Source organism: Atractosteus spatula, chromosome 3 (assembly GCF_055471065.1).
Source record: "Atractosteus spatula isolate fAtrSpa1 chromosome 3, fAtrSpa1.hap1, whole genome shotgun sequence".
Classification (NCBI taxonomy): domain Eukaryota; kingdom Metazoa; phylum Chordata; class Actinopteri; order Semionotiformes; family Lepisosteidae; genus Atractosteus; species Atractosteus spatula.
In genome coordinates, this window is record NC_142708.1 from 16,544,305 (window position 1) to 16,558,404 (window position 14,100).

The window sequence follows — 14,100 nt, forward strand, 5'->3', positions numbered from 1 at the left end:
GAGCTGCGCATGATGGTAGGAAACTGCTCACATCCGCGAAACTGTTCCCTTGAACTAGCCATTAAGGCTCAAATAATTCTTAGTACTGTATGCTGAGAAGAAAACAGAAACAGCAGCTGGAAATGCAAACGTGTGTCCAGGATCTATGTAATACATTTTAGACAAATTACTAGTGGGTATTAGTGACTACATGGGTCATGTACAATACTGGCACATTGTTAAAGACAGGCACTCTTGTGCATTCTCTCTCTACTTTTCTGTATTTCTACAGAAATGTTGCACCAAAATGGAGCCTGTTTAACTGGCGACTGATTATATTGAGAAGAGAGTGCTGAGCAACTTCACGAAAGGTTACTACGTGTACGAGGAACACTAGTTACAGTATTTCGATTTTGTGGTACTTTTGTCTACAACCTACCTGCTGAAGACCTTTCAGGATTCTGTATGGCATACTGAAATAACGCATTGAAAGGGACGCAAAAAGGTAGCTGCCTTTGTATTATTCACCTTTTCATTTAAAAAACGTTAATACTAATACTAATACGTTAATACTAAATTTAGGCGAAAAAAATGCATTCAAATTTTCTTCAAAAAATTTTTCAAAAAAAATTGACCCACTGTAGTAAACATTAGTGGTTTGGTCATGCATTTTAATGTATGGACGCTTTTCGAAAAATTCAACTTCAAAGCTATGGCAATAGCAAAGAAAAAAATATGCTTACGCAGTAAATCCTTAAAGTTAGATCGTTCGGTGCTTTAAACGTGGATATGAGAACCTTAAAAGTTACTCAAATTCAAAGGGAGCCAAAGCAATTTAGGGAGAACAAAAACTTTGTGCTGTCATAGAGTTCTTTTAGTTAACACAGGAGCTCCTAATAATCCCCATCTATGAAATGGCTTCATTACTCTGCTCTCCTCCCCACTGATAGCTGATGTGTGCTGAGCGTTCTGGCGCACTATGGCTGCCGTCGCATCATCCAGGTGGGGGCTGCACATTGGTGGTGGTGGAGGGGAGTCCCCATTACCTGTAAAGTGCTTTGATTTGAGTGTCCAGAAAAGCGCTATATAAGTATAAGCAATTATTATTATCACACCATATGAGTACTAAATAAAGGTCCCAGCATAGGACCTTGTGGGACTCCTTGAAAACATAGGACAATATCAGATTAACAAAGTGACCTCATTACCAAACTGGAGCCAAACCAGTTAAGCAATATACCCGTGATCTTTTCCATGCAATCCAGTAGGTTGTTGTTATTGACAGTATCTGGCAATTCTACCCTTAATTCCAGAAGCACCAGAATATGAACTTACCCAGACTCAGAAAAACATGAGCAAATCTTTACCTTACTCAGAACAGTTTTGTTATTTTGTCTGTCTGAACCCCGGCTGAAGAAGATCAGAGAGCTCATTAACTTCAAGATGATATTGTAACTGAGAAACACTGTCTGTTAGGGATTTTTGTGAGAAAGGGCCAGTTCATTTTAGCTTGGGTGTGAAAGCAACAGGTTTAAGTCTGTGGGAACACAAACACATTTCTGGGACTTATTAGTGAAGCATAGGAATAAAGTCCAGGAGGGACTTCACAAGTGGCTCTCTCAGTAAAGGCACTGACCAGAACAGGTTACAGGGACTCAGTAATGAAGTTGGTTAGTTCCAATGCAGAAACAACTGTCTGTTTTAAGTTACAAAAGTTATTAAAATGGTCAAATTTCATTTGCAGGATATTTTCAACCAAAAATCATGAGACAATTAATTATTGGAATTGGGGGGTAAGTATATGCAGATGTTATTTCCTTTGTTTATCATCACATAATTTATTGGCAATTTATATTTTCAAATAACCAACACAGTATGTGACGTCCGCTTCTTTGCACTAGAGCCCTGCAGATGGGCTCCAGTACCACAGTACTATATACTTGGACAGTTTGTAATGTATGTGTTTCTGGACACTGCCTTCCATATGTTCTTACTGTACTTTTCTTACTGATTAGAAGTTTTACAGATTCTCTTCTTTCTGTATCACAGAGTCACAAATGGTGGAAAAACCACATTGGCAAACAAAGTTCATGAACATATTCCCAACACTTTCATCATATCGCAGGATAAATATTTCAAGGTAAGATTCAAATTGATTCAGTTCTTTTCATTGTAGTTAATATTTTATTAATAGTGATGTGTATGAACTGTCTAGAAAAGAATGTGCATAGAAAGATATGCATTATGAAGGAAACAAATGGGTCTTCTTTGCTGAAAACCAGGTGTAAAGCTCTTAACATGTTTGTTTGCATCCCAAAGCACAATCAACAAGCAAAGACCAATTAAATATGTTTTAGATATCTGATTGAACACTTTTAAAAATGGTTTTGCCATATTGAATATAGGTGGAATGACTGTATGCAATCCAGTTCATACACTCTTCTCAAAGAGTGATGGAAATAGTGGGGAAATCTGAAACACCAAACATGTAACTTGCCCTCCAATGGTTTTAGGACAATGACATAAAACTTACTTTTGCTTTACAGTCAAGCAAATTGTATTTGAGATCATGGAATTAATATGATAAGTACAATGTTATTTTATTTTTGGGTTATTCTATGCATACATTTGGTCATATTAAAAGAAGAACAGATTTTGTGTTCAACCCAGTGTCATCAAGTAGTCGTCAATATTTAGAGACATTCACTTTAAATATAAAAGTAAATGTGTGGTTACATACTGTATATCTTTGAAGTAAAGACTACATGAAATCTGTGTCCCCTTGAGATCACCTAACTTTTTTGTGTAATTGTCTGAGATTCTTTTAAAAACAAAAGTCACATTTGACTTTGAAAAGCTTTGCAGTTGAGAAGTGTATAAAGCTTGGATTAACAAAGGGTGTGGCCTTCTCTTGCTGCTTCTTAGGCACATACACATATGTCTGTTGTGTAGCTTGCATAATTATTTATTCACTTATTTATTTTACAGGATGATTCTCTGGTAGCAGTGGACAGCAGGGGTTTCAAACAGTATGATGGTAAAACAGATATTCTGGAAATAGTATTAGAATCCCATGGTGTTCCATCTAATGGGGGAATTGTTTTACATTTAAGAGTACATAGTAAAAACTATTTTAAAATAATCGCTTTATTTATAGGCATACCTTCGGTGACATTTGGTGATACTAACAGATTACAGTATTATAGAATCATACATATACCCAAAGGCAGGAAGCCACAACATAACCTTTGAATAGGCAGGCCTCGGTATAAGAGACACAAGGTTAAAATAGCTATCTTCATTTATGGTGCGAGGAAATAAACTCAAAATACAAAACCCTAGCTCTGTTGAGCCTCTACAAATCTTTTTCAAAGTTCCCTACATAAATAAAGTTGGGCAGCTAAACTACCAAAAAACCCTTGTTTAAAAAATACAAGGTTTCTCTCCAGGACTCACACTTCATACAGTGGGTCTTTTGATTGGCTGCTTCCTTGCTCATTTCTCCCTCAGAAGCAACAGCAGCCAAGTTCCATGCCTCCAAATCCTTGTTTATCCTTGTCACATGACTAATTGTTTCCATCATTTGGTCAGGTGACTGAAGATGGTACATCACTTCCCAGTGCTTTCTAAAGGGAATATAGGAATCGAGGAATCGCCATCTTGTCTCCTCTTGACACTTTCTTAAGATTCTGTGTATGTTCTGTAAAATTGAATTGACTGATAACAATGTCATTCCTAAATTCAGAGCTATTGTGTTGAATGGTGTGGCATTATTAATGTGCTGGCCCAGTGTTTTTAGCAGGGAAGTAACATTTGATACTTCAGAGTAACAGTTCTACAGCTGCACCTGAGGAGTCCAGTGACACTTTTTTTGGGGGGGAAATGCTGTCCAGTATGCCCAAAATAAAGTGTGACTATTCCTCCTTTGGAGAAGATGATTAAAGTTGTGTGTAAAAAAAGCCTGAGCATTGTTATCTTTGAAAATGGAACTGAATAATTTGAATATTTTAATAATTTTCTCTTGGTATTGACATATGCAACTACAACACAACATAACACAGAAAAATGCAGAGGTCTACACACTTATAGTTTATTTGGCTACACTGCTGACCCCTTACCTTACATACTGTATATCAGTGAAACCTATGGGTTTGCATATTTGTTTGCCAAATTAACTTTTTACTCTGTCTGAAAATAATTGCAGCAAAAATATCACACAGTGATTGAAGCTTTACACTGCAAAATACATTCTTAAACCTTCATTTAGATGATGGAAGTTCAGTTTCTTATGTTACAGGGTGTACAGTTAAGTTACAAATAAGTGGCTTTTGAAAAAAAAAACTGTTGTAACACAGGGAATTTTGGGGCTTTTAGTGAATTTACAAGTTTGTTATGCATCTATATGGCATAAAAAACTCACTTATGTCTTGGTTTGTGATTTTAGTTATTGATGCCCTTGACATGGATAGTATGATGCTTGACATTGAATCCTGGAGAAAGGACCCAAGGTCATTTTTAAAAATTCATGAATTGAAAAATCCTCCAGACTTTAATGATTCAGCTGAAGTGCGAGATGATGTGTACATACTCATAATAGAGGGCTTTCTACTCTATAACTACAAGTAAGTACCTAACAGGAGTAAAATGCTTTTTTAGCCTCACGTGTTGTACAAAACAGTTTTTATGGCCATTACAGATTTTGAGAGATTAAAGTATACTTGAAAATATTAAAATGAAAATCCACTGCATGTACAAAGTAATGCACAATTTATGGGGCCCCCAGATCTCTGCAAATCTCTGTGACATCTTCTAATTTGGCAATAATAAGCATGATAAATACTCCATACTGTTTTATAATTGGTAACTGCAGGTATGTGGATTGCTCTTAAAAGACCATTTTTTTTAAAACTAATGTCTATCCATACACAACAATAAGGCAGTTTCTATACATTCTCAACTGTGTACTACTGTAGATGTTGATATTGTAAAAGATAAATGCTTACTTTATTCTTACCATCAAAAATTACATGAAGTGTCAGTTACTGTAGACATCCTAGTTAGAATTTTTTGGTGCAGCAACATCAGATGGAGACTTTTTTTCTCATTAACCAGGGTTCAACTAAGTGGTGCTTAATTGATTTATAGCTTTCCAAATAGATGTCAGTGCTGCCACTGATAGAAAACAATGCTTTGATTTTAATATAGTTCTAGATTCTGCTAGGACATATAGTCCCCCCCTTCCACATAATACTTAACAATAATTGCTTACACTTATGTAGTGCCGTTCTGGACACTTCACTCAAAGTGCTTTCTCCTCCACCACCACCAATGTGCAGCTCCACCTGGATGATGCAACAGGAGCCATATTGTGCCAGAACACTCACCACACATCAGCTATCAGTGGGAAGGAGAACAGAGTGATGAAGCCAATTTATAGATGGGGATTATTAGGGATTATTAGGAGGCCATGATTTTTAAAGGCCAATGGGAAATTTGGCCAGGACACCAGGATGACACCCCTACTCTTTTCAAGAAACGCCCTGGGATTTGTAATGACCACATTAGAAGAATTATATGTCATTATATTTTTACTTTCTAACAAAGCATTGTATGCCATTTTAAGTACTTGAAAAGTATACAAAAAATAAAATTCCATATTAATAATATTATGCAATGTAAAAATGATAAATAGCATAATTAAATGAGATTATTATTCTATTAAGGCAGCATGGTGGTGCAGTGGTTAGCATGGCTGCCTCGCAGCGCTGGGGCCCTGGATTCAATTCTGGACCTAGGTTGCTATTTGTGAGGTGTTAGTTCCCCTTGTGTTTGTGTGGATATCCCCTAGGGCACTCTGGTTTCCTCCCACAGTCCAAAAACATACTGCTAGACTAACTGTCCTCTGGGAAAATTGGCCCTGGAGTGAGTGTGCATGTCTGTGCTTGTGTCTGTTTGCCCTGTGGTGGACTTCCACTTTCAGGGTGTACCCTGTCTTGCTCCTGTTGCTTGCTTACTTATGGCCAGCAGCCATATCACCCTGCAACTCACAACTGGCAACCCACTGAAGCTAAGCAGGTGTGAGCCTGGTCAGTACCTGGTCAGATGGGAGACCTCCTGGGAAAAACTAGGTTGCTGCTGGAAGAGGTGTTAGTGGGGCCAGCAGGGGGCGCTCACCCTGTGGTCCATGTGGGTCCTAATGCCCCAGTATAGTGACGGGGACACTATACTGTAAAAACAGGTGCTGTCCTTCGGATGAGACGTAAAACCGAGGTCCTGACTCTCTGTGGTCATTAAAAATCCCAGGGCGCTTCTCGAAAAGAGTAGGGGAGTCCCCATTACCTGTAAAGCGCTTTGAGTGGAGTGTCCAGAAAAGCGCTATATAAGTGTAAGCAATTATTATTTTTATTATTATTATTATTATTACTTTATATAGAACTTGTAAAGCCACTTAACCCCTTGGTTTGTCACTGGTGTCAAGTACTTGTGCGACACTGCTGTTGGCCGATGACACACTTGCAGTCGCATTCCTTGCTTGTGCCCAATGCCAGAACTGCACGCAGCACAGTTCCAAGTCACAGTAAGGAAACAAAAATAAAAAAAATGTCCAAAGATTTTGGTAAAGATCAGGAATTTCATCAATTACATACAAACCAAACATCCACACAGTACTGATTCTAAAAGCTCCTGATATTAGTCGACTGTAAGAAAGCAATTTTGTTGAGGTTGTCTGCAAAAGCCAAATCAGGAATACTTATTCAGAACACTAGTGTGGTGTTTCTTGACCCTCTCAATGCCACTTGTATCACAACAGTCTTGTGTTATGCATGGCCTACTGTAACTGACGCCCTCAGACAATCCAGATTACTTGCTTTTGTTCTGTTGGCACTGGCCTTCCTAAGCATTTATTGGGAAGATCTGTTTTAGTTTAATTCCTTAAAAGTTCTTACATTCAGTCCTTATTTTTTAAACACGAAAAGGTGTTTGGAAATGGGGATTTTAAGTGAAGGTTTTGTTCTTTCAAAATGGAAAGGCATTGATCAGGAGGTTACATTTTAGCCACTGTTCTAAAAGTTATGAGGCTCACAGATTCTAGAAGTGTAGGTAGCTTCAGGGAGACTAATAGATATCATCATTACTTTTTTTATATAGTATAGTCTATATGGCAAGTATAGTCCAATGACATAAATGAGCACATCAGTTCTGAAAATAAAAATATAAATATTTTTACTATATATTTTATTATCAGAGCATGGTGATATTTGTTTTGTAAATGTTTTCTGCCACCTTTTCTGCCAGTTTTAAAATTGAAAAAACATTTTTTTCAGACCCTTGAATGATTTATTTGATAGAAGATATTACTTACAAGTTCCATATGAAGTATGCAAAAAACGAAGATGGTAAGTTTTGTAGTTGTTGATTTTGTCTTCCCCATTATTTCTCATTGTTATGCATAGATACTGTATATGGAAAAATCATGCAAGCTTGAAGCAATCCAAATTCACACTCTTAAAAGAAAAAATGTTCCAGACAGGCACATTTGTTACTTTTGTTTAGTTTTTAAAAGAACGGGATATGCAGTTTTTAGATTTTGTTTGAAACATTTAATTGTCTTATTGACAGTTTTCACAAGTCATTTTATCTAATAACATGCTGGAGCTCTAAAGCATCAATTTCAAATATTGCAAGTTAGAATTTGCCTAAAATTGAAAAAAATCAAGTGCCAGTGGCTACAAGTACTTATTGTAATGTAAAGAGTAAAGGCAGAGAAGCAGTTTTAGGAATCAGCCTTGGAATCTTAAATATATCCAAGGTTTTTAATCAGTTTATATGATGCAGTTAATTTCCTGTAAGTTAACTTTCTTTAAATGCCTGTGCATATGGTGACTTTTATAAAAAAAGTTGTGATAATTTATGTACACAGGGAAAACAGCATTACCTTCTCTTATAAAAGGGCAGGGTACTGCACAAAATAATCAAGAGGTTGGTATAGTTAGAAGTAGAGCTGGGCGATAATTCGATAACGATAATTATCGCGATATAATTTTCCTCGATATAATTTTAACAAAAGTTCGATAAATGTTCGATATATATGTTTATGTTTTGCACATGATATGCTAATGTGCACAAAATACTGCGCGAGTGCGCGTGCGTGTTGCAGACCGGGCAGCTAACAGATTTGTTTAATGTTTCTGCTGTTTGGCAAGTGTTTGTTGTGTTCTTAAAATAAAGAGTTGTTTAATTTACCAATTAACTGTCTGGTTTCTTCAACTTTCACTCAGGAGAAAAAATCTGCCTTTAAACTTGAAATAAATAATGATTTGACATTTATCGTGATAATTATCGATATCGACTGAGATGAAAATTTTTATTGTGATAATGTTTTTGGCCATATCGCCCAGCCCTAGTTAGAAGCACATTAGATCTTTGTTCTCTTGCACGACTTTAGTGAAAAGAGTAATAATTCAGGCACACTGGGTTAAACAAATATTTATTAAGTGACAATACACACACTAATGTACATACAACATAAACATATAACACACATTAACCTTATGTCGTAACCAACCAGAAAACGCCAGACTGTTACCGAGTATTTGACTCTTAAATAAAGCCTACAAAGGCCAAAAGAAGAGAAAGCTGCCTTCTAAACTAAATTGAATAAAACCTGTGGTTGAATCTCTCTCTCTGTAAACCCAAATGCCAGCAAATTATTGGGAACCTACTGTATCTTCCTATTCTAAAAATGCACCCACTAACCAGGAGAGGCTGTTTTTAGTGGAGGGATTCTTTAAACAGGAAATCAAAGTCGAAAACTGCAGAATAGTGGGCAATCTTAACAAAGTTCAAACACTTAGTTCCAATCTGGCCTTTTTCGGGTGATCTGGAACAAAGAGAAGCTCTCGCCCTCCCTCTCTTGTCTCTTGTCTGTTCTTTATTTGTACATTATCCCCTTCACCATCCTCTTATATGCTGTTTTTCTGGACTGTTCATTGACACTTAATCATTTACCCAGAACTTAATTAAGGTTAATTAAACCAAGGTAAAATTTATGATTACTTTGATCACTGAACCTTAACCATCTCTGTCAAACATCCCTTTGCTTTGAAGCTGGAATTATTGACACAAACCAGGTGTTGCCCATTATATCTAGATTCTTCTGTAGTCACCTACTGTATAGCTGGAACAATATCAAAGAATTTAATAATTTAAAAATTTTTAAATTTCATTAAAAGTTTTATACACTTTTATACACAAGCTATACCTGTGTTCTTGTTTTTCTTTATATTGTCCTGAATGCAACATGAGAATCCAAAGAAATACTTTAGATGTGAGATTTTTACTGCATTCATGATTTAATGTTTTTTATGTTATAAAGTGTAATTTTATTAAAATTCCTCCTGAGTGGTCCTTGTTCAATTAGAACATCAGTATTCTTTTTATAACATTTTTTATACACAAGCTATACCTATGTTCTTGTTTTTCTTTATATTGTCCTGAATGCAACATGAGAATCCAAAGAAATACATTTAGATATGAGCTTTTTACTGCATTCATGGTTTAATGTTTTTAATGTTATAAAGTATAGTGCTTTTCAAGTAATAAAACATGATTTTTGAGAAGAACAGAGCCCTCTTCACATATAGTTATTTTTAAAGTTACCAAACCCATTTGACTTGGAAGCAAAAATAGAAAGGAAAATAAAAATAGGTAATAGGTTCCTTTTGTATTCATATTTAAAACTTAAACCCTCTTCACTTTTGTTAAAATGTGTGTAACTGCACTACAAACTTCTTTTGGACTTCCGAGTGTGTTGATAGCATAATGGCTTCAGGGACTATCCTGGCATTTTGATTTCCAAACTTAATACAGTTGCTAATGCTTTGCAAATGGGTTTGCGGTAAATTCTGTTTAGTCATTTCCCCAGAAGAGAATTTTGAAATTTACATTAGTAATGTAGATCAGTTCTCCATTTAGATTATTGCATGAATACAAATTGTTCAGGCTGATATTTTGTTTTTCCAGGAATGTTCCTTGCCACTTTTATAGTTAATTGTGAAAATTATTTTGTGCCACATGGAGTTTAAGGTTTGTTACAGGCAAAAAAAACAAGAATTATATTCACTATACTGTACAGTAGGTTTCTAGCCTGTGGTTTGTAAGCATTATAATAAACCTTTAACAGAGGTTTAACAAGGTTTGTGAATTTTGCTTTTTATCTTATTCTTCTTTTGCTGGTCTTGGTTGTCTTTGCTGATCACATGAACCAGCATTAAGTGACAGTTTAAAATATAGTTTAAAATATTATGGATTACTTTATCTCTAGAAACCAGTCTGTACTTTTGTTCCATGTGCATTTGCACTTGAGTGGCTGAGTGCCCCGATTTGACAACCACGAATATGATTTGATTGTCTTGGTTCCTTCCCTAGTCTGAAACCACTTTTTCTTTTTCAGTACATTTTCAAACATTTTTATTTTATTTTAAAAGTTTAAAATGTTATTAAAATGGCTCCTGAGTGGTCCTTGTTCAAACAGAACATCAGTATTGTTTTTATAACATTTTTATACACATATTTTATCATGTTTCATTCTTCTGTGTGTGTTCTTAGCCATACAATTCCCCCAAATACGATTGCCTGATTTAGGTGTATGGCTGTTTGATTTGCAGTACTAGAGTATATGTGCCCCCTGATCCCCCTGGATACTTTGATGGACACGTCTGGCCCATGTATGTGAAAAACAGAAAGGAAATGGAAGCAACTGTTTCTGCACTGAGTATGTTTCACTTTTTTAAATTAAAAAAGAGCTGATGCTTAGTCCTGTGATAAGAGATTGTTACTCGTGGTTTTAGAATGTTTTGTTATGTTAATGGTAAAACGTGTCTTTTTCAGAAACAATGCACCAGTAATGGACCTCTCCTGTTTTCTTTATGCTGAAGACAGTAAAATGTTTATTAATGAGAGTAGAAGAATAGTTATATTCAGCCTTCTGAGCCTGCTTTGTAGGATCTGATCCAATTGTTTCTTGGTGGAAGCTAGCATACTGTGGGAGTTTAAACAACATGGCTGGGCAGCTTGCTTCATACACAGAGCCCTTTGAGTAAAGAACTACTGTACCTCCTGTTAACACATTTGTTCTCATTTTTCCCGTTAATCTTGTGTGATTAAAGCAGTTTTGTCATTGGTGTACATCTAGTTTGTTGCCAGAATGTTGTTGCCTCATCTATGTTGGATTTATCACTCCAGCTGAGAAACAGTGGTCAGTCACATATTGCCAGTGACAAGTGGCATTAAGGACTCATGTTATAAAGACCCAGACTAATTTTGGTCAAATAATCAAATTTTTAAAGAAAAATTAAGCAAATTGATTTCTTCTGCCATAGCATTTTTTATACCGGAAGAATAAAGTTGTCATGTGGGTCTCAAGAAAAGAAAGGCAATGTTTACAGTCTTCAAATAATACGGTCTTCTTTGATGAACGCCTGATACATCAAAAGCCAAAATACTTGAAAAAGAAAAAAAATCTACCAATTTGCAAACATTCCGCTTACCATCACTTAATAATGAGAATGCAAAGGACAGAACATTTTCAGTATCCAGTTATTCTTCCTTTTGTACTATACTTAATCATTCAGTAACAGGTACTGTTGAAACCTCATGCACTGATGCATTAAAAAAGCATAAAGCATTATAGACATTTTCCTGTCTACTTCAGTGTTATCGGAAAATCTATTTAATTGTTACATTTTTAATGCCTCTCAGTGTATGATTTTAAGCTAAATGGTGGATTTTAAACTAATATTGGATTTATCCTGAAATACGTTGTGGACTTAATTATAAAAGCCTTGAAAGTACTTGACATTTCTTTCTTTTCTTTTTTTTCAGTTTATTTGAATGGGACCAAGATGAGAGATGAATTGTTTGCCATTGTACATGAAGAAATAATGAGAGAAATACAAAAGCTAGCAGGTAAATCTCTGTGCGTGGTACGTAAATAAACATAGTAACCGTTTTATGGCTTTTTCCATATATTTTTCAATAAATATGGAAGCAGAGATTAGAATACTTTAGATTCTTGGAATTCTTATAAAAACTTTTTTTTCATTGCTTCTTTACAGTAGTTGTAACTGTAGAATACTATACATAGTGAAGAGTTTAATGTTAAATGGATTTTCCTGAACAGTACTGAGTAAAATATTTATTTAAAATAAATACGTCAAAAGTAGTTTGATTTTGAAATCATACTTTATTTTAATAAACTTGATTAATGTATCTTATGACTTCTTTTTTTGTATGTAGGGAAAACACTTGAAAATGATTGAATATTCATATAATATTGAAGACATCAGTATGCCATATGTGGAAACATAGTGCCAAGAAATGGGCTGTGAAGATTTGGCATTTCTGAATGAAGACTTTGATTTTAGTTGGCATAATTTACCTCTGTGCCTTATTAGTAGTGTTTTGTTTTAAACGGTTTAATCTAATTCATTTAACTTACAGTATGTGTTCTTCTGAATCCATGGGAAGACACCTAAACATTGTAATACAAGCAGGTGAGGGGGTAGGAGACTGAAAAGGAACTTTTATACAGTATGTACTGTTGAGATTGCAAAAAGCAGGTATTCTATGTAAAAGAATTAAACATCTGTGCAGAAACAGTTTACTACCAGAACTAAATAGTGCTAAGAATGATTACACTTAATGAACCAATGATTGTTTAGCAACAGTGTTATGGATGGAGGAATGGATGATTAATTAGCAAAATACTTAGCCTATTTTAATATGTTTACAGTAATCAGTACCTAATACAAAAGTACAAAATTAGGGCAGAGACACTCGAAAATTGTTTTTGTTCATCTTCAGTACAGTGCTCTGTTCCTTAATCATAGATATGGTTAAGCTTTTGTCAATCCCTGTCGTTTGTAATATGTGAGACGGACCCAGGGAGCAGAGATGTACAGTAGGTCCTGCATAGGCCTTACACTGTAAGATAAGCTAGATCTGATGTCAGCCGAAATGTTTCGGCCGTGGAGCCTTCTTCAGGTCCACATAGTGTTTATGCGATATATATTTTGTTTTTCGCATTCAGATGCTCTACAAACTACGTGAGATTTTCTAATCAGCATTTTTAATTTTTTGTAGAACTAGTAAGACATAAATATCCCAAATGAATCAATAATTCCAAGTTGTAAGTTGTAAGAAATAAAAATAACACTAGAAATATCTTACATAAAATGTCAAGAATCGAGTGTATTTTTGAATGTAAATTCCAACCAACAAAAATGGATTTTAAAAATACTTGGGGGCAGTGGTCCTGTGAAGTCTAGGAACTACCAAAACTCACCAGGTGGCCTTCATGAGATAAAACATTCTGTTTGTATAGGTTAGGAGTATCTCTTTAAAATTTGTTTTTGAGATTGAGTTGTAATTGATGTGACTTACAGTATATCATGTTGCTGTTGAGATATTTACTATTTAATTGTGTTGTTTTTTGTTTTTGGTTTGGAAAATAAAGAAATGTTCAAAAATGTACAAACCTGACTTGTTGCCAGATCTTAATTTGAGAACATTCATCACTTTGACCTTGTTGAATATTTTTATTTTTCCAAATGTTATCAGTTGGGTACTGGAAAACCAAATGAGCTAGGTGGTCCGAATGGCTCCTCCTCACTTGTAACTGTATTGTATGTTTTTAGTTGTTTATTCCTTTTAAACTGATATTAAAATTATATTTTTGTTGTCCTTTAATGATTTTATTTGGACGCTTGACATTAATTGCAATGCTGACTTTGCCAAATTGACGGTTTTAAATGCTCATTGTTGCTTTCTTTTGCATTCTTCACCACTTCAGATAGTTACATTTTGTCCAAAACTTCTGCACTTTGTGCTGTTTCCAGCACTATAGTTTATATTTAACTTTTGGAATAAGCAAAATTGATTTCCTTTTATCTGTCTAACTATTTGCCAGTTCTTGTGTTTTTACTGTGATCATTATATTTTGTTACTACTGTATGTTAAACCATTTAATTTTTCATTTTCTGAGATTGTTAGCGTGCCTCCAAATGTCCAGTATTAGCTTAGGACTGTGTACAGCTTTTATAGCCTAGGCTTAATTTTGTC

General features: G+C 35.1%; 1 protein-coding gene across 1 annotated transcript; it reads left to right on the plus strand.

Moving 5' to 3' along the window:
- The first annotated feature begins 11 nt into the window (after positions 1 to 11).
- Positions 12 to 13,516, plus strand: nmrk1 (nicotinamide riboside kinase 1). Its single transcript, XM_088910555.1, has 9 exons — positions 12 to 484; positions 1,724 to 1,772; positions 2,029 to 2,119; positions 2,968 to 3,016; positions 4,424 to 4,601; positions 7,305 to 7,376; positions 10,647 to 10,753; positions 11,863 to 11,946; positions 12,277 to 13,516. Exons 2-9 carry the CDS (start codon positions 1,744 to 1,746, stop codon positions 12,297 to 12,299), a joined length of 633 nt encoding a protein of 210 aa, XP_088766681.1. The 5' UTR covers positions 12 to 484; positions 1,724 to 1,743; the 3' UTR covers positions 12,300 to 13,516.
- Positions 13,517 to 14,100: the final 584 nt, after the last annotated feature.

Excerpts from the sequence above, each read along its gene's own strand:
- nmrk1 (XM_088910555.1), top strand. The coding sequence starts at position 1,744 with ATGAGACAATTAATTATTGGAATTGGGGG. Across the intron at positions 3,017-4,423 it reads GGGTTTCAAACAGTATGATG|TTATTGATGCCCTTGACATG; the intron begins GTAAAACAGATA and ends TTGTGATTTTAG. Across the intron at positions 7,377-10,646 it reads GTATGCAAAAAACGAAGATG|TACTAGAGTATATGTGCCCC; the intron begins GTAAGTTTTGTA and ends TTTGATTTGCAG.